This window comes from Nicotiana tomentosiformis, chromosome 9 (genome assembly GCF_000390325.3).
Source record: "Nicotiana tomentosiformis chromosome 9, ASM39032v3, whole genome shotgun sequence".
Lineage (NCBI taxonomy): Eukaryota > Viridiplantae > Streptophyta > Magnoliopsida > Solanales > Solanaceae > Nicotiana > Nicotiana tomentosiformis.
In genome coordinates this window covers 95,272,100-95,293,207 of record NC_090820.1, presented here as the reverse complement: position 1 = coordinate 95,293,207, position 21,108 = coordinate 95,272,100, and the positions used below count along the sequence as shown (strand labels likewise).

General features: G+C 37.2%; 2 protein-coding genes across 2 annotated transcripts in view; both read left to right on the top strand.

The window, feature by feature from the left end:
• Positions 1 to 21,108, top strand: part of LOC104087273 (uncharacterized) — a 102,884-nt gene that overhangs the window by 37,427 nt on the left and 44,349 nt on the right. The window lies entirely within an intron of this gene.
• LOC138899214 (uncharacterized) lies at positions 1,434 to 4,277 on the top strand. Its single transcript, XM_070185354.1, has 4 exons — positions 1,434 to 2,168; positions 2,640 to 2,773; positions 3,349 to 3,462; positions 3,590 to 4,277. Exons 1-4 carry the CDS (start codon positions 1,434 to 1,436, stop codon positions 4,275 to 4,277), a joined length of 1,671 nt encoding a protein of 556 aa, XP_070041455.1.

Here is a 21,108-nt window from a genome sequence, read left to right as displayed (position 1 = left end):
GTTTGAGTTTGAATTAGTCAAAAGTTAATCATAAGTCTTCATGGGAACTATACTCTATTCACTACTCTATTACTTGCGTGAGTGTTTTTGGTCACAACAAATTTTTGGCGATGTTGCCGGTGACATAGAAATTAGCTACTTGACTGAGTTGAGATTTTATTAGTTATTTGTTCAAGTTTTAATTTTCAGTTTGCCTTGTTTGTGTTAACGCAAGCTCTTCTCTTGAATGCGGAGGAGTAGAAGCGCAAACAACCTCCTTCCTCTTGATCCTGAAATTGAACGAATAGTTCATAGAGTGAGGAGGGAAGTCGAAGCTAGAACTAGAATAGAAAAAGAGTTGGAAATCGTAGTTCAACCACAGCCAATAGAGATGGCAGGTAATGAAGAGCGTCCAGTGATAGAAGCCGCAAGGCCCAATCTTGCTAATATGACTCAGGCTATTGTGAAGCCTGATATCACGGGGCATTTTGAACTCAAACAGTACATGGTGCATCTGATTCAGTCCACAGGGAAATATGTGAGTCTATCTCATGAAGACCCGAAGAGGTTGACAATGTTTCCCTTTTCACTGCTGGGGGAAGCTAAGAAATGGTTGCAGAAGGAGCCCGCAAACTCAATCCACACTTGGGATGATCTACCAAGAAAATTCTTAATCAAGTTTTTCTCCACTAAGAAGACAAAGTCATTGAGGAGCCAGATTCTTGGGTTCCAACAACGGGATGACAAGCCACTTCGTCAAGCTTGGGAAAGATACAAGAAGCTACTCAGAGACTTCCCGCATCATTGTCAGACAGATGAGGTGTTAGGTCATACTTTTTTTGATGGGCTAGACGAGACATCAAAGATGAATCTTGATTCAGCTTGTGGGGTAGTTGCATGGCGAGGCCGTATAGTGAAATCCAGCTCCTGCTAAATAACTTCACTGCTAACGATCATAATTGGCAAGGAGATCAGGAATTACGTAGAGCAATTAAACAAATAGCAGCCGGTGTAATTGAGCTTGATGACTTCTCAACCATGAGAGCAGATATAGAAAATTGGCAAATCAGATGAATAGAATGAAAATGCACCAAACACAACAGATGAAACATGTACAACAGATGTCTACTTGATGCGAACTATGTGGTGACAGTCACACGAGCGACATGTGCCCCACGAATTCAGAATCTATGTACTATGTGGGGAAACAGAGCAAAGGTCCGATGAATTAGCATGCACAATATGGGAACACTTACAATCCAAATTGGAAGAACCATCCTAACTTCTCCTGGGGTGGAAATCAGCCGACTCAGAATCATTATAGGCTCCAAGAAAATTTCAATCAACCTCAGAAGCCACCCCAGCAAATAAAGGAGAGTACGAATGATTTGTTGAAGAACTTGTTGCTTGACAATCAACAACTCAGGACTGATTTCAGAAATCTTGAGAGGCAAATGGGTCAGTTGGCATCAAACCAAAATACTAGGCCTACATGCGCTCTTCCTAGTGATACAGAGAATAACCCTCAAGTTAATGCAGTTACACTCAGAAACGGGATGGAATTAGAAGAAGTTCCTAAGAAGAGAAAAGATAAGCTTGTACCTAAGAGAGAGTTAATTCCTAAGGAAACACACAAGTCAAAGAAAGATGATGCAAGTTCAAAGCCAGTGGAGGTTGTAAGGCCACCACCACCTTTCCCCCAAAGATTGCAGAAGAAGAATGTTGATCACATGTTTAATAAATTTCTCTCTATGTTGAGCCATGTTCAATTGAATATTCTATTCATAGATGTACTTAGTGAAATTCTAAAGTATGCTAAGTACATAAAATATATAGTGGCTCACAAAAGGAGATTGACTGAATTCGAGATAGTCGCACTTACTAAGGAGTGCACTTCAAGGGTCCAAAACAGGCTTCCTCAAAAGCTTAAGGATCCTGGCAGCTTCACCATCCCTATGCGAATTGGTAATATCGATGTGGGTCGTGCTCTTTGTGATTTAGGGGCGAGCATAAATCCGATGCCCTTGTCCTTGTTCAAGCAATTGGGTCTGGGAGCTCCAAGACCAACCACTGTAATGTTACAACTAGCTGATAGGTCCATAGCCTACCCTGAAGGAGTGTTTCAAGATGTGTTGCTGCAAATTAGGAAATTCATCTTCCTAGCCGACTTCGTTATCCTAGATTATGAGGTTGATGAACAAGTTTCGATCATATTGGGATGACCTCTATTGGCTACAGGTGATGCGATTATTAATGTGAGAGAGGGAAATGATTTTGAGGGTGGACAACGAGGAAGCAGTCTTTAATATATACAAAGCGATCCAACTGCCCTGCCAATATAAGGAGTTATCTATGATATATGTTGTGGAGGTGGATGAGCAACTTCTCGACATGAGTGTATATCTAGATGATTCGATAGATTGGAGATTGATGATGAGGTTGAGGAGATTATGTATATCCTAGAAGCATCATGTGCGTACATACAAGGATTAAACCCGTTTGAACCCCTAAATAGGCCAAGTGGGCCTCCCCTAAAGCCGTTGATTGAAGAAGCTCCAAAATTGGAGCTTAAACACCTGCCCCCTCACCTTCAATACGCTTATTTGGGTGGTTCTGACACTTTACCTGTCATTGTTTCTTCTGACTTGTCTAAATTGCAGGAAGTAAAGCTGTTGAGAGTGCTACGTGAGCACAAGCGAGCAATTGGGTGGATGATGTCTGACATTAGAGGCATTAGTCCAGCTTTTTGCATGCATAAAATTCTCATGGAAAACGGACACAAGCCAAGTGTAGAGTAACAACGTCGCCTAAATCCAATCATGAAAGAGGTGGTAAGAAAAGAAGTGATTAAGTGGCTTGATGCAGGTATTGTATTTCCAATCTCTGATAGCAAATGGGTAAGCCCCGTCCAATGTGTGCCTACGAAAGGGGGGATGGTTGTAGTGGTTAATTAAAATAATGACTTGATTCCCACAAGAACTATCACTGGGTGGAGAATTTGCATAGGTTATAGAAAATTGAACAATGCCACCCGAAAGGACCACTTTTCCCTCCCTTTTATTGACCAAATGCTTGATAGATTAGTTGGCCAGGAATACTACTATTTCCTAGATGGCTATTCAGGGTATAATCAGATTGCTATAGCCCCAGAAGACCAAGAGAAAACTACATTACGTGTCCCTATGACACATATGCATTTAAGAGAATGCCTTTTGGTCTCTGTAATGCACCTGCGATTTTTTAAAAGTGTATGATGGCTATTTTTACTGACATGGTTGAAAGATTTGTAGAAGTGTTCATTGATGATTTTTCTGTGTTTGGGTGCTCTTTTGATAATTGTTTAATGAACCTTTATAATGTGCTTGCTAGTTGTGAAGAGACAAACTTGGTACTAAACTGGGAAAAGTGTTATTTCATGGTACATAATGGTATAGTCTTGGGGAACAAGGTGTCCAAAAATGGCTTGCAGGTGGACAAAGCAAAGTTCGAAGCGATTGAAAAATTACTCCCACCGACATCCGTCAAAGGCATTCGTAGTTTCTTGGGCCATGCAGGTTTTTATCGTCGTTTCATTAAATATTTTTCAAAATATTTCTTCTCCTTTATGCAGACTTCTTGAGAAAGACATCCCCTTCAAGTTTGATGATACATGTCTGAAAGCATTTGAGGAGCTGAAGGAAAGATTGGTGACAACACCAATTATCATTACCCTGGATTGGGTGCAACCATTTGAGTTGATGTGCGATGCGAGTGACATAGCAATCAGAGTTGTTTTGGGGAAAATGAGGGATAAAATTTTTCACTCCATCTATTACTCCAGCAAAACTCTGAATCCAGCCCAGATGAATTATGCTGCTACTGAAAAAAAGTTTCTTGCAGTGGTGTGGGCGTTTGACAAGTTCAGATCCTATCTAGTGGGAACCAAAGTCATTGTCTATACAAATCATTCAGCTATTCTATACTTGTTTGAAAAGAAAGATGCCAAGCCGAGGCTGATTCGTTGGGTCCTCCTCTTGCAAGAATTTGACTTAGAAATCCGAGATCGAAAAGGAACAGAGAATCAAGTGGCTGATCACTTGTCCAGATTAGAAAATCGGAACCATGTAGTTGAGGGGGGTTTAATCAAAGAAACATTTCCTGATGAGCGGCTATTAGTAATCACCTCGAGTGGAGCCCCGTGGTATGCATATTATGTGAATTGTATTGCAAGTGGGGTGATGCCACCAGAATTGACACTCGATAATAGAAGAAGGTTTCTATATGATTGTAACGTCCTGACTTGTCATTTTAAGAATTAACGCCCTATTCAATGACTTAAATTCTCGAGCAACTTCGCAATATGTATTATGACCCGCGGATATGGTCGAGTTTGATTTTTGGAAGATTCGGAATTAAATTAAAAAACAATTCTTGTTTAGAAGCTTAAATGGAAAGAATTGACCGGAGAGTTGACTTTTTAGCAAAGGACCCCGGAATAGAATTTTGATGATGTCAATAGGTTTGTATTATGATTTCTGACTTAGGCATATGTTCGTCTTTGGACTTGGAAGTCCATAGGACAATTCGACGCATTTTGGCGAAAGTTGAAAAATAGAAGATTTTTGGAAAGTCCGACCGAAGGTTGAAATTTTGATAACGAGGTCGGATTTTGATTCCGAAAATTGAAATAGCTCCATTACGTCATTTATGACTTTTGTTAAAAATTTGAAGTCATTCCGGATTTATTTGATACGTTTCGGCACAAAATATAGAAGTTAGAAGAGTTTGAAAACTCATAATTCGATTCGATGCGCAATTTGTAATTTTGGCGTTATTTGACTTGGGTTGAAGCCTCGACTAGTCCGTATTGTATTTTGGGACATGTTTATATATTTGATTAAAGTCCCAAGGGACTCCGGTGGATTTCGGAAATTTAACGAAGCAAATTGGACTTGAAGGAAGCTGCTGGAAAATGGTTGCAGCTGTTGGAATCGCACCTGGGGAATTATGGGCGCAGGTGCGACCATCACAGAAGCGAGAGGAAGCTCACAGAAGAGAATGAAAGGGATATGGGCAAGGCTGATAAATAAGGCCGCATAAGCGACGGTTTGTGCGTGGAAGCGCAGGAAGAACTGCAAAAGCGGCAAGTTGCGCAGAAGCGGCCAACGCTCTCGCACATGCGATGTGCACAGAAGCGGAAATTCTTCCGCAGGTGCGAGAGGGCAGTGGCCAGTGGACTTCGCAGAAGCGGGCATGTGCTCACAAAAGCGAGCTCGTAGGTGCGACAAATGTGTCCGCAGAAGCAAAAATGGAGAGAAACATAAGGGGTCGAAAATCAGTCATTTCTTCATTTCGATTGAAAGTTTTGGAGCTCGGATTTGGGCGATTTTGGAGGGAGTTTTCACAAGCTTGGTTGGGGTAAGTGTTCAATATCCTAAAGTATTTATATTTCATGAATGTATGATTATATTCATCGTTTAATTCGGATTTTAATGGAAGAAAAATCTTCCAAAAACGAAAATTTAAGATTTGGAGGTCGAGTTGTTATCGGAATTTGATAAATTGGTATGGTTGAACTCGTATCGGAATGGGTGTTCGAATTTCATAAAAATTATGTCGGGTTCCGAGAGGCAAGTCCCGCGTTGACTTTTGTTGACATTTTGAAATAAATTTTTAAGTCGGCGTATTATCATCCGGAATTATTTTTGGTGAATTTTAATGAAGTTATACAATTAATTTGGATATATTAGAGCGGTCCAGAGGTCAATTCAAGCAAGAAGGAGATTTTGGAATATCGGCATAACTTCAAAAAGGTAAGTATCTTGCCTAACCTTGAGTGGGGGAATTACCCCTTAGGCATAGAGTCTTATGTGCCATTTGTGAAATGTGAAAAGCCGTGTACGTAAGGTGACGAGTACGTACTCGGGCTTATATGTGCAAAATATATTGGGTTAAAGTCTTAGGCATATTGTGTAGTAAATTGGATAATTGTTGACATTTATTAAATCGTCTATTTGCCATGCTTCAATTCGCGTTTGTTGAATTTATTTTTGTATGATAATTTGATTTGATTATTACTTGTATATTTATGTGGATTCCGTGAATTTGATGATTTGATATTTTTTGGAATTTAATTTCATTATGTATTTTCCATCTCAAAGAATTAATTAAACAAGCTTAAGAAACAGTGTTAAAGTGTTAATATAATTATCAAAATTTGGATTAATGAAGGCATTACCCTATGTTGATTATTTTCTATCTATGTTGATTATTTTTAAGGTTTTATACCCATTGTGTAGAGCCTTGGGCTATTTGTTGTGAAATTAATTGATTTTGTTATATCTTTGGAATTGGTTGTGGCTATTGGGCAAATCGTGATAAGAATTGATTTTGCTATATTGTCGTGATAATATTCCGTGTAAATTATTGTGTTATTTGAGTTATTATTTTGAGGATATAAGGGAGGCATTTCAATGTTGATATTATATGGGTATAAGGGTGGCATTTCACTATTGTTATATGTGTTGGGATATTGTCTGGGCGGAGCAATAAGGGTGGCTATAGGAGAGATAAGAGTGGCAATATGAGCGATAAGGGTGACTATTGATATTGTCAGGGCGGAGGGATAAGGGAGGCTATTATATGAGTGATAAGGGTGGCTTTATGAGAGATAAAAGTGGCAAGGTCAGGGATGATATGTGATGATGTGGAGTTATTGTGTTGGTAATTTTTATGTGATAATGTGGGGTTATTGCGTTGGTATTTTTTATGTGATGTTGTGATTTTTCTTGTGTTTGTTTTTATATCTTGTGCAACTTATCTTATTGTTTCGGTAAACTTGATAATTGTCTGATCTATGTTGAAATTGGGAGCCTGTGGCTATTGCCAGGCGGATTATGTTATATGGAATCGGGTTGCATGCCGCGACAGATATGAAATGTGGGCACGAGGTGCCGGAAAAAATATGGTGATGATATTGGCACGTGAGTTATCCGTGCTATTGTGATAAAGATATCGGCATGAGGTGCCGTGGAAATATGAAAGTAGGCTGAGACCCGTATTTTATGATTATGAGATGAGGTATCACAAGGTGACTTTTATTTGAAAGGATTATATTCAAAATATTATTGGAAAGAATTGTATTCGAAATATATTTATTTGAAAGAATTATATTTGAAGGATATTTATTTGGACAAGGTGGGTTGCTCTGATGGTAAGCACCCTCCACTTCCAACCAAGAGGTTGTGAGTTCGAGTCACCCCAAGAGCAAGGTGGAGAGTTCTTGGAGGGAAGGACGTCGAAGGTCTATTGGAAACAGTCTCTCTACCCCAAGGTAGGGGTAAGGTCTGCGTACACACTACCCTCCCTAGACCCCACTAGTGAGATTATACTGGGTTATTGTTGTTGTTGTTGTTGTATTTGAAAGACTTTTATTCGAAAGATATCTATTTGAAGGAATTATATTAGAAAGAGAATTATTTGAAATTTTTTTATTTGAAAGATATATATTTGAAGGAATTATATTTAAAAGATATTTATTGAAGCATTTATATTTGAAATATATTTATTGAAAAGTATTATATCCTAAAGAGTATAATTTGAGAAGCATATAGGCGAAAAATTTATATTTGAAGGACTTGATTTAATTGGATGTACTTGTATTTATTATTTGTTGAACTATATTAATGGTGTTCTTGTTGCCTTGCTGTGCATATCTGTCACAACCCAAAACCTAACCCGTCGTGATGACGCCTATCGTGATACTAGGCAAGCCAACCTTTCCAAAACACTTTCAAAATTTAACAGAAATGAATTAAGACATTTAAAATAACCGGAATGTTTCATAAAAATGAGGGTAAAACCCAAATAAAACATAAGTGAGGAAAAGAAAATAGCCGAGCATCGGGGTGTCACTGAGCCACGGGAATCTAGATATCCAGTCTAATACAAACTGTGTCTAAGTATCAATACAAAAAAGAAAGAAAACATAGAAGGAGAGACAAGGTCTGCGAACGCCGGCAGCTACCTCGTAGTCTCCGGTACTCGATCGCACACGAACTCAACGACCTATGTGATTAAATACACCTGGATCTGCACATAAAGTGCAGGGTATAGCATGATTACAACGAACTCAACAAGTAACAGAAATAAATAAGGAACTGAGAAAGTAGTGACGAGCTATACAAATACAATTCATTTCCAATAATTCCAGCAAAAAATAGACATGCTTTGGCTTGTACCATTTTTTCATATAAGTAACTAAAGACTAATAGTGATAAGAAAATGAATCAACTTAAAAGTAGCATATTTAATGTCATTAGTTATATGAGATTAACAATATTCTGGTAAAACATATATTCATATTACGTTAATTTTTAGGCGTGTCTATGGTTATACGTGAGATGCACGTACATAGAGACTAGTTCTATTTTAAAGCACGAAGGCCCTTTGTCACGCCCCAAACCTGGGGAGGTGTGGCTGGCATTCGGTGTCGTGCTAGCCCGAGCGAACCACTCTGTAATTCATGATCGTTCGACCAAAACTAGAACATACATAGGTCGAGTTAGCTGAACTCATTTCTTTTGTAACTATCATGGGCCCACATGGCCAGAACTCATAATGTACAACTGTAAGTGGGAAAATATTATATCAATGAACCATCTTTCTTAAAACATGAATACATATGGGCCGTCAAGGCCTCTGACATACTGTACAAAATGAACCTCTGTCTACAAAACCTCTAAGATTATTTGACATCAAATGGAATAGGGTACCGGCCTACCCATAAGTATATAGCAAAACTCTGACACAATGACTCATAGACTCGGCTGCACTCCAAATGATGTGGAGTCTTACCGATCCTTCGTTGAATGCTAAGCTCGTTTACTATGAGGGTTCGTCAAACTGATTGTCTATACCTGCAGGCATGAATGCAGTGTCCCCAACAAAAGGACGTCAGTACGAATAATGTACCGAGTATATAAGGAGGAACTGAAACATAACAATAAGTCAACATTAATTAACGACATATAAGAATCAACCTGAATAACAACAGAATGAATAATATAGACATCCTTAACTACTAAGAGTAGAACCATTTATGGAATAACATTACGTTTACGTATCGTTACTTGGATCATGCCAAAAGAAAGAAGGATTAGCCTTAACATACCTGGGCCGATTCTTTTGACAATCCCTCTAACACACGCTAATTGCGACGAAACACGTAACAGTGGGTCGAAGTAGGGAAGAATCCGTATGATATTCTTGAGAAAGATTGCACCGTACTCCCTTAGAATAGCAAATCACACGCTTTGAAGTTTCAAATGAATTGATTAAGCTCCATCGTTACTTTTCAAATCTTAGCCCCCCTTTTAAAACTTATGAAGAAAGTTGCTAATTAGGAAGGGGATGTTGTTTACTACAGGAAAAGAGATCAATAGGCCGAACCATCTCTTTGCCTTTTTGATAACATTTCTCAACCAAATGAGATAAAGGTATCTTTAAATGTTACCACCTTGTTTCATGATTTAATAGTCACCAAATGTGGCTTGATTTACTGCCACGTTAAGGAGCTCCTTGGGGGTATACTAATTCTTAATTAACTTGTTAATCCCCTATTAACCAATTTATCCACATAATTAAAAATTATCTCAAATTACTTAAAATACTACTATTAAAATATTAATAAATTATAGTACCATATAAAATCAATACATACACTATTATTTTATTAAAACATCCATGTAAAAATACATATATTTTCTCAACTTCTAATTTTCCTAATCTCATATAAAGAATACAAATTTTCATACGCTTAATTCTTAAAATGGTAAAAAGATAACCTTCTTTTCTTGCGAGAAAATAATTTCTATCTTTACAATAAAGAAAATCTCATAAACTTTTTCATATTATGTGTTTAATTTAAAGCATATTCGAAAGTAGTAATATTAATAACTATATAAAATCATATTTTTCAAACCTTTGTTTTACAAAAATATTCCATTCAAAATACCAATACAAATGTATATAACGGTATCAAGGTTGTTAAACTTACGGGGTCTTACAATAACATAGTCACAAATTCTCTATAACCTCATGAATGGTCTTAATCCCTTCAAGCTTATATGGATTACTACGACTCATCCTAATATTAAAGTACGGGATGTAACATCCTTCCCCCCTTTAGAAACATTCGTCCTCGAATGTAAACTCTTAGAGATTTACAAAACTTTTGCTAGGGTCTCCTATGTAAACTAAACTAAAATCCAACCTCTATCTGAAGTCTCGACTATTCACAACCTTTTGTACTTGAATATCTCGTATCATCTTCACCTTTACCTTACTTTTCAATCTCGCATTGTATCTTTTATTTCTTTCATAACCTCCCTTCCACATAGGTAGAAATTACGCCTTAAAGCTCTACTGTGATACCTGCACCTCTCGTGCATACAAAATCTGGTGAAAGCTTCATACTGACTTCTTACGACTCAGCTCTATGGCACGATCTGGAAACAAAAGAAGGGTAACATTTCCTAAATGCCCTATAGCCTTAATTATTCTTCTAGCTAATATCTATGAGTTTGAAATTAAATAAGATTTATTACTTATTATACCTTTCCTTATTTGAATTAAGTAAGAGGTCCTTACACTTAGGATTTTAGAATTATTAAAGTTTTATCTTATATTAATTTAAAATTAAAATGTAATTAAAAATTTATATGTTTTATCTTATATATGAATTTTATACAATTGAACCCTTTTTTTACCTAAAAAGGAATTGTATAATCATGCTAAATTTTAGGTGGACAATTATGATGTAAACAAAATAAAATAAAGAAAAAAATTAAAGAAAGAGAAAGTAGTTTGCTTTGTCCTTTATTCAAATAAGTATTTAAGCTATAAATGCTATGAATATTCTATGTGATATTGGTCTATTGACTATTAATTTTTATTCTTCGATCAATAATTTGCTTAGATATAAATATTAATATAGATTTTAAAATATTATTAGAATAAATAATTACGAAAATATTTAATAATAGCAAGAGAAAGAGAGAGAAAGTGATTGACAAACATAAAGTGCAAAAGTGCGATTTTTTATCATTTGACAAAAGAATATTTGTGGATAAAAATATAGTTATAATTAAATATTTATTTTTATGCTATGAGCTAATATTAATAATTTAAATTATCAAAAAATATATTATTTCTATTAGTGATTAAAAGATAATTAAGTATTTGAATTGACCTTTTTCCCGGATTTGAATTAACTAACTAGAAAAATAATCCAATTTTTTTCCTTTTCAAATTCATCATATATGTAAAATTATTTTTCAAGTTTACACAAATCTAAGAGTACATAAATTAATTTTCAAAAAAAGATCATCGGCGATAAAAGAAATCAGAATATAAAATAAAATCTAATTAAAGTAGTAAGAATTAAATTAATTAAATGCAAACTTTCAGAAACAAAGATGAAATAGTAGAAGCCAAAATATATTCATAAAGAGATGTCAGGTGAGATACAATTTAACATATTTGTAAATCATACAATAAGATATGTATAATTACAAAATAATGTACAACTAATTTAACTAAATTCATCATCTATGCATATTTAGAAGATATTTAATACAATTACTATGAGAAAAAATATTTTTATCATCTAAACAAATATTGCATTTTACGTCAATGTATATATTTTTAATTGATAGACATTATACACACGTACAACCCCACGTATACTAAAACTAGTAGAAAAGAAATTTGTATTCCTTTCAGACAATATTTTTTATTTTTTTAGAAAATTATATAACCTTTTTTTCGTTTTTTACAACTCAAACATTCACTTTTTAAGAAATCATTCAAAAGATGATACCTAAATTATGTGGATTAAACCTACGATTAATGCTGGTCATGAAGTTATACGAACAAAGAGATACTAGAAAGTATGACCTACGAGTTCGAATTTTGGGAATTAAACGTTTTTCAATAAACTCATAATTTTGGAATTAAATATCATCCGTTACATGAAAAAACAAATAGGAGGTATCCTTTTGATATGGAGCACTTTACCTTCCTTAGTGAGTTTATCGAACACAAATTTAGATTAATCGAGTCAATAAACTTTCAATAATGGACGATAAAATTATAAAAAATATGAAAAAGATATAGAATATTGTAATGATCCGACCGGTCGTTTTAAGCATTTACGTTCCTTTCAACTATTTGAAGTATTGAATAGCTTCCTACGAGGTATTATGACTTGTGTAAATTATCGGTTTGGTTTTAAGGTACTTCGGAGTTAGCTTGGAAGAATGAATTTCATGTTGGAAGCTTAAGTTGAAATAGTTGACCGGATGTTGACTTATGTGTAAACGACATTGGAATGGAGTTTTGATAATTTCAATAGCTCCGTATGGTGACTTTGGACTTAGGAGCATATTCGAAAAAATATTTGGAGGTACGTAGTGGAATTTGGCTTGAAATGCCGAAAGTTAAATTTTTGGAAAGTTTGACCAGGGGATTGACTTTTTGATATCGGGGTCGGAATTCAATTCCGTAAATTGGAATAGGTCTGTTATGTCATTTATGACTTGTGTGCAAAATTTGAGATCAATCGGACTTGATTCGATAGGTTTCGACATCGAATGTAGAAGTTAGAAATTTCATAAGACTAAAGTTTCAAGTGAGTTCGCGCAAGACCCAACTTTGAACGAGAATATCTACATATATATATATATATATATATATATATATATATATAGAGTTATGTGATGATCTACCTATCAAATGAAAGATCTTTGAGTCTACTTTCCAATGCTTCAAACCAATCATCATACGGACATTCCTACAAGACGTTATGATCGAATACACAAAGGTTGTCCTATAGCTCGCTACAGAGCTCGCGAGGCCGGGTGTAAGACCAGGCTTTAGCTTGGCGAGGCCAGGTGTAATACCAGGCTTTAGCCTAGCGAGTCCAGGTGTAATACCAGGCATTAGCCTGTCGAGGCCAGGTGTAATACCAGGCTTTAGCCTGGCGAGGCCAGGTGTAATACCAGGCTTTAGCTTGGCGAGGCCAGCTAAAAGCCAGGTATAACCAGGATTTGTCCTGGCAAGGCCAGGCCTATCGCCTGGTCCGGAATTTTTGGAGTATCCATTCTTTTATTGTTATAACCCGACCCAACTTCGATAAATAAGCCTTGAAGCTCATTTTGGAGCAAAAATCTGATATTTTTAGAGAGAAGAGAGAGTGTTCTAGAGAGAGGAAGAAGCTCAAGTACTTTGTTCATTAAGATCTTGTTCAAAGTTTTAAATCCAACAAGGAAATATCGAGTTTGGGTAAAGATGGGTGATTAAGAGTATGATTCTTGGGTGTAATAGTATCATTTATACATATCAATAAGGTTTATGAAAAGATTGTTGAGTTCAAATGGGTATAGATTGGGTTGAAAATGGTAGAAATCTTCAAGACTTTAATTGAAGATTTGAGGGTCGAGTTGATGTCGGAATTTGATAAATTTTATATGGTTAGACTCGGGAGAGGACGAGGATTATTATTCTGCCATTTTTGACTGGTCTCAAGACGTGGGCCCGGGGGTCAAATTTTGGCCGATTTCGGATTTTTGGCCTATTTATGTAGTTTTTCCGTTGGAATTCGATTCTTTAGCCTATGTTGATAGTATTATTCTGATTATGGATAGATTTGGAGCTTTTGGAGATCGAGTCGAGAGAAGAGGGCATCCCGAAGTAGGACTTTTACGTTGTTAAGGTAAGTAACAGTTGTAAATCTGGTCCTGAGGGTATGAAACCCTCGATTTTGGTATCATGTGATTATTATTTTTGTAGGTGACGCACATGCTAGGTGACGGGCGTATGGGCGTGCACCGAGGGGATTGTGACTTGGTCTGTCCCGTAGAAACTATAAAGTTGAATATTTTTATGGAAATTATATGATATTTATATGTTATAGAAAGAATTTATGTAAATTGGGTTGAATGCCATATTTGGGCTTTGCGCCAGTGTTGTTTGGACCCTTAGGGGCTTTTTCTTACTATCCTCTCATTATTTTCGATTGAAAATCTATACTCAATCATGTTTAAACTTGTTTACCGCATAACTTAGTTTTTGTGACTCTATTTTTTATGCATATAAATGTTTTGGGCCGAATGCCTTGTTTTACTAAAATGCCCGAGTGGCTTGAGAGGTTTATGGCTGAGTGAGGCCGAGGGCCTGATTGTGAAGATATTTTTGGGATTGGGCTGCACGCCGCAGCAAGCCATGTTGGCTTTATATATATTATATTATTGCACGTGAGTTGGCCGTGCATATCTATATATTATACTACAGCACGTGAGTTGGCCGTACAGATCTATATATTATACTATTGCACGTGAGTTGGCCATGCGGATCCAGATATTATTATAGCACGTGAGTTGGCCGTGCGGATCCAGATATTATTATTACACGTGAGTTGGCCGTGCGGTTCCTTATATTATTATTGCACGTGAGTTGGCCGTGCAGCACGTGAGTTGGCCATACAGATCCAGATATTATTATTGCACGTGAGTTGGCCGTGCGGATCCGGATATTTATATTATGGCACGTGAGTTATCCGTGCAGCACGTGAGTTGTCCGTGCTTATAGCGCTTGGGTTGTAGGAGCCCCTCATGAGTCTGTACACCTCCAGTAAGCGCAGGTACCCATTGAGTGAGGGCTGGGAGCCCAGGGAGTGATGAGGGCTGGGAACCCAGTGAGTAATTGTTGTTCTGAGAGGTTGTACTTAAATTCCATTTGTTGTTGCATTTACTTGCTATCTGTCATTGTTGTAAAATCTCTAAAAGATTGTTGATATACGGATTACATGAACAGGAACTGTACAAAAATTGATTTGACATTAAACTGTCAGATTTGATAGCATGTCTATTCTTTGCTGGGTTTACTGGAAATGAACCATAACTGTGTAGCTTGTTACTATCTTCAGTTCCTTATTTATTATTGTTACTTGTTGAGTTGGTTGTACTCATACTATACCCTGCACTTCGTATGTAGATCCAGGTATTTCTGGACATAGCGGGTGTTGATTTTTCTGTACAGTTGATTTTTCGGAGATTCAGAGGTAGCTGTCGTGTTTCACAGACCTTGTCTCTCCTTCTCTATCTCTGTATTACTGTAATTTTTGGTCTTAGACTATTGTAGACCGTACTTTCCCAGATTTATATTCATATTAGATGCTCATGTACTCAGTAACACCAGGTTTTGGGGAGTGTTCGTATTTGTATTTGGGAGATTTTGAATTGTATTTAAATATTATATTCTCAAACTTAAAAGAAATTGTGGTTTAGTGACATTAACGGCTTGCCTAGTATCGAGATAGGCGCCATCACGACAGGTGAGATTTTGGGTCGTGACAAGTTGGTATCAGAGCTCTAGGTAACATAGGTCTCACGAGTCATGAGCAGGTTTAGTAGATTCTTGCGGATCGGTACGGAGACGTCTGTACTTATCTTCGAGAGGCAGCTGAACCCTTAGGAAAATTTCACTTTCTTGTATTCTATCGTGCAGAATTGATTTATCTTGAAACATAACTCTTTGAATTCCTTCCACGCATTTGTATGCGGACATGAGCGCTCGGTATCAGCTGTGGATCACGGCTTGTTATTTCATGAACGAGTTTCAAAATGTGTATTCTGTGTTTTGGTGACGGGCCAGTCTGGAGGACTTGAGGCCAGGATTAGACCGCAGCTTAGGCTCAGTAGTTTCAGTTGTATGAACTTGTACAATTTGACTCATATATCTGGTGGTAGTGTCCCTATGAGTGGAATTTGTAGCTCGATGAATGGCTGGATGACCATATGATGATTGTTTTGTGACCGCGGGATGTATTCAGATGGTTAAGGGATGTAAAAAGAGACTATTGGATATTTGATTTTTGTCTCGATTTGACATAGAGTCTCGAGTTATGAATGTGTTGAAGAATCTTTTATGTGGTGTAATTGTGGAACAAATTGAATTTTCGTGTCTTGTTGATGAGTTCAAACTCATGAAGGTTAAGTGATTACGTAGGAGTTGTGGGAGTAAAAAAGGTATAGAAATATGCCAGTTTGAGGCTAAACATGCGTGGTATCACCTGCGGAATAAACTACAAAGGTGTGATCTTTATAATGTTATGTGGAGAATCTTCTTTTCTACCAGTAGGGCAGATGTATTGGGATTTGAATTTGAATCTGGTTGAGAAAGTTGACTTGACTGTCACGAGAATAAATTCGAACTTAGCGGATACTTGAGGTAATTATGGTTAGTGTGTCTTGAACTTGAGAAGAATTTTTGTTGAACTGACTGTAGTATTATGGCAGTAATAAAGTATGGGTATTTTGAGTTATGAAGTGTTTTAATCTATGGCTCTGAGATAAGTGGGGGGGGGCCTTCTATTGATAATTCAATTCATGGTTATGTGTTAAATATTTTTTTTGTTTTGGTCTGAAGTATACTTGGGAATCGATGATGACTTGCAGAGGTGGAGTTCGAGAATGAGTCGAGTAAGGAAATTTCTAAATACGGGTTATATTACGTTTTATAAGTATATAAAAATCGTGGGATGAGTGAGTTGTTATTTGTGAATGATATAGTGCACACGGAGTATGAATCTGATAGGTGGTATTAAAGTAGAGTTACTCCTTTGAGTGTTGTTGTGCTAATGGGGAACATGTCTTTTGGCCCATTTGGGCGGTGTAATGTGGATTTGAACAAAGGGGGCGACTCTCGAGAAAGTTCCAATGGATTCAAGATTAATATATAACAATTGAGAATTTTTGGCGGATTTGTTTATGGCTAAAATATGAGATTTAAGTTGGATGGTGTCGAGACTTGTGCCATTTTTGTATATCATTAGGGATTTTATATTTTGGTATCAGGAAGGTGAACGAAATGGCCTTAGAATCAAATAAGGTATTTTCAGAGTGGGTGTTTCGGTTGTGGTATTTATAACGGTAATTATGATGTTGAGAGACTCACAGATGTTTTGGTGGTAATATTCTTGGGTTTTGGTGACCTACGTGGTTTGGTCGAGTTAGAGGAATTTAGTTCTAATAGCTTACTTATGTGCAGATGGATTTCAAAGTGTTCTTGACGATTTGAACCAGATATTCTCTACCTGTGTGGGAAACATATTGTATATTATGATTTTCTCCTGGAAGGAAGCGAGAGAAGGGTTTCTAACTAATCGGGTATGTAATTTGCCGGTGACTCAGAGTTGATAATGAGATTCTTGTGCCTCACATGGTAGATGTGGTATGTTGTGCAGGATTTAGATTCACACGCATAAGGTGGCAGTTCATTCTTGAAAGAAAGATCACGAATTTTGGACAGAATGGTTAGTTTCAGATATTTAAAGGAATGTTATAATTGCCCGAGGATCCCTGAGAAGGGTGTGCATTTCAGAAGACGCGTTATGTTTTAACTTACGGATATTCATCGATATTGCAGTACCCACCTGGGCTATAGACTGCTAATATTCAAATTATTTCTATGTGGCACGAAAGAATTATGAAAGTATTCGTCATGGGAAGATCATGAAAAGAAGACGTGTTAGTCATTCTAGTGCTGGAGTTGGGATCAGTTACGGTGATTCATGTGTTTGATGAATTTGGGGACTGGGAGTTCTCAGAAGTATATTATTTCAGGTTGCGGCTTGTTTGAGGTGAGTATTTTAATTTTTACTCAGTGGAGGCACTAGTTGTGTTAATTAATTGTGATAGCTACACGCTATAAGTGTGCATATATGCGGGGTTTGAGCCAATGTGCGGGCATCAGGGCAAGTACTCATACTCGAAAGAATACTTAGGCTATGATATGCCTAGAGTTGACTGTTGAGCGTAAAGTTATAACGTTTCTCATGTTCGTACCTTTGTTGAGAACTTTCTGGGTTACATTTGAGGTTTAAAAAAGGTTAATTCCCCTGAATAAATGGGTAGTTACTATTTTTGCATTAACATGCCAATTTGAAGTGTAACACCAGACTTTGCACATGCTTACGCTATGGCGCGTTATTTATACCAGTCCAGGAGCATATGAATTCATTTCATGTATCACATACATGTGTCCTTATTTTATTTCTCCTCTATGATATGCTTGGACTGGAGGTCTGTGACCATGCCTGGCGGATTACGTTATTGATACGATAGCACGTGAGTTTTCCGTGCGAGTGATGTTTATGTGAGCTCTAAAAGAGCTGGTTACTGTTATTAAACTTGTGTGTATCAGTTGTACAATATATAATGAGATTATAGTATTATAGTGGTGGTGGTTCTTGTTGAACTTACAATACGATTCTCTACTTTGAGACATTTTCCATTTTTGTGTACAAAGTTGCGCAGTTGTGGATTGAGTTGTATTGGTATGGCATGTCAATCGGATAGTTGTGTTTAGTAATATAAGGTCATTGGACTAAGAATGGATACTATCAGGTTGGATTCCGGTATATTGGGAGGAACATATTGAAGGTCGGCATAGAAAGTGATTTTATCTGGGACTATGGTTATGGCTGGATACAGTTTGCTCATACTTATACAGTGTGTAGATATGAGATTCGGGTATTGAAAAGAATTCTGGATGTTAGAAATTTGGCTCCATGGTTTTTGGGCTAAGGGTAAATTAATGATTTTCCGTTATGTTGTGTGGTCAGGCCTATATAGAATAGGGTAACGTGAGATCACCCCCGGGTACATGCGTGGTAAGATGGAATAGTGATGTGGTGGCTTGGAAATAACTCTTGGCACGTTCGAGGACGAACATATCTTTAAGTGGGGGAGATTATAACGACCCGACCGGTCGTTTTAAGCATTTACACTCCTTTCAACTATTTGAAGTATTGAATAGCTTCCTACGAGGTATTATGACTTGTGTAAAATATCGGTTTGGTTTTAAGATACTTCAGAGTTAGCTTGGAAGAATGAATTTCATGTTGGAAGCTTAAGTTGAAATAGTTGTCCGGATGTCGACTTATGTGTAAATTACATTGGAATGGAGTTTTGATAATTCCAATAGCTCCGTATGGTGACTTTGGACTTAGGAGCGGGTCCGGAAAAGTTTTTGGAGGTACATAGTGGAATTTGGCTTGAAATGCCGAAAGTTAAATTTTTGAAAAGTTTGACCGGGGGATTAACTTTTTGATATCGGAGTTGGAATTCAATTCCGTAAATTGGAATAGGTCTGTTATGTCATTTATGACTTGCGTGCAAAATTTAAGGTCAATCGGACTTGATTCGATAGGTTTCGGCATCGAATGTAGAAGTTGGAAATTTCATAAGACTAAAGTTTCAAGTGAGTTCGGGCAAGACCCAAATTTGAACGAGAATATCTACATATATATATATGGAGTTATGTGATGATCTACCTATCAAATAAAAGATCTTCGAGTCTACTTTCCAATGCTTCAAACCATTCATTATTTGGACATTCCTACAAGAAGTTATGATCAAATACCCAAAGGCTGTCCTGTAGCTCGCTACAGAGCTCGCGAGGCCGGGTGTAAGACCAGGCTTTAGCCTGGCGAGGCCAAGTGTAATACCAGGCTTTAGCCTGGCGAGGCCAGCCAAAAGCCAGGTATAACCAGGCTTTGGCCTGGCGAGGCCAGGCCTATCTCCTGGTCCGGAATATTTGGAGTATCCATTCTTTTATTGTTATAACCCGACCCAACTTCGATAAATACGCTTTGAAGCTCATTTTGAAGCAAAAATATGATATTTTTAGAGAGAATAGAGAGTGTTCTAGAGAGAGGTAGAAGCTCAAGAACTTTCTTCATCAAGATCTTGTTCATGCTTTGAAATCCAACAAGGAAATATCACAAGATCTTCACCCCAAGAGGTAAGGTTCTAACCCCTAGTCTTCAATTTCGAGTTTGGGTAAAGATGGATGATTAAGAGTACGATTCTTGAGTGTAACAGTATCATTTATACATATCAATAAGGTTTATGGAAAGATTGTTGAGTTCAAATGGGTATAGATTGGGTTAAAAATGGTAGAAATCTTCAAGATTTTAATTGAAGATTTGAGGGTCAAGTTGATGTCGGAATTTGATGAATTTTATATAGTTAGACTCGGGAGAGGACGAGGATTATTATTCGGCCATTTTTGACTGGTTTCAAGACGTGGGCCCGGGGGTCGAATTTTGGCCGATTTCGGATTTTTGGCCTATTTATGTAGTTTTTCCGTTGGAATTCGATTCTTTAGCCTATGTTGATAGTATTATTCTGATTATGGATAGATTCGGAGCTTTTGGAGACCGAGTCCAGAGACGAGGGCATCCCGGAGTAGGAATTTTACGTTGTTAAGGTAAGTAACAGTTTTAAATCTGGTCATTAGGGTATGAAACCCCGGATTTTGGTATCATGTGATTATATTTTTTGGAGGTGACGCACATGCTAGGTGACGGACGTGTGGGCGTGCACCGAGGAAATTATGACTTAGTCCGTCCCGTAACAACTATAAAGTTGAATATTTTTATGAAAATTATATGATACTTATATGTTTTAGAATGAATTTCTGTAAATTGGGTTGAATGCTATGTTTGGGCCTTGAGCTAGTGTTGTTTGGACCCTTAGGGGTATTTTCTTACTATCCTCTCATTGTTTTCAATTGAAAATCTATACTCAGTCATGTTTATACTTGTTTACCACATAACTCAGTTTTTGTGACTCTATTTTTTATGCATATAAATGTTTTAGGCCAAATGCCCTGTTTTACTAAAATACCCGAGTGGCTTGAGAGGTTTATGATTGAGTGAGGCCGAGGGCCTGATTGTGAAGATATTTTTGGGATCGGGCTGCACGCCGTAGTAGGCCATGTTGGCTTTATATATATATATTATATTATTGCACGTGAGTTGGCCGTGCATATCTATATATTATACTATAGCACGTGAGTTGGCCGTGCAGATCTATATATTATACTATTGCACGTGAGTTGGCCATGCGGATCCAGATATTATTATAGCACGTGAGTTGGCCGTGCGGATCCAGATATTATTATTGCACGTGAGTTGGCCGTGCAGTTCCTTATATTATTATTGCACATGAGTTGGCCGTGCGGTTCCTTATATTATTGTTGAACGTGAGGTGGCCGTGCAGCACGTGAGTTGGCCGTGCGGAT

Bases quoted from the DNA above. Each gene is read 5' to 3' on its own strand.
- LOC138899214 (XM_070185354.1), top strand. From the start codon at position 1,434: ATGGGTCAGTTGGCATCAAACCAAAATACTAGGCCTACATGCGCTCTT. The intron at 2,774-3,348 runs GTAACAACGTCG...TGTGCTTGCTAG, and splicing joins GGACACAAGCCAAGTGTAGA to TTGTGAAGAGACAAACTTGG. The intron at 3,463-3,589 runs GTTCGAAGCGAT...TCCTTTATGCAG, and splicing joins TTGCAGGTGGACAAAGCAAA to ACTTCTTGAGAAAGACATCC.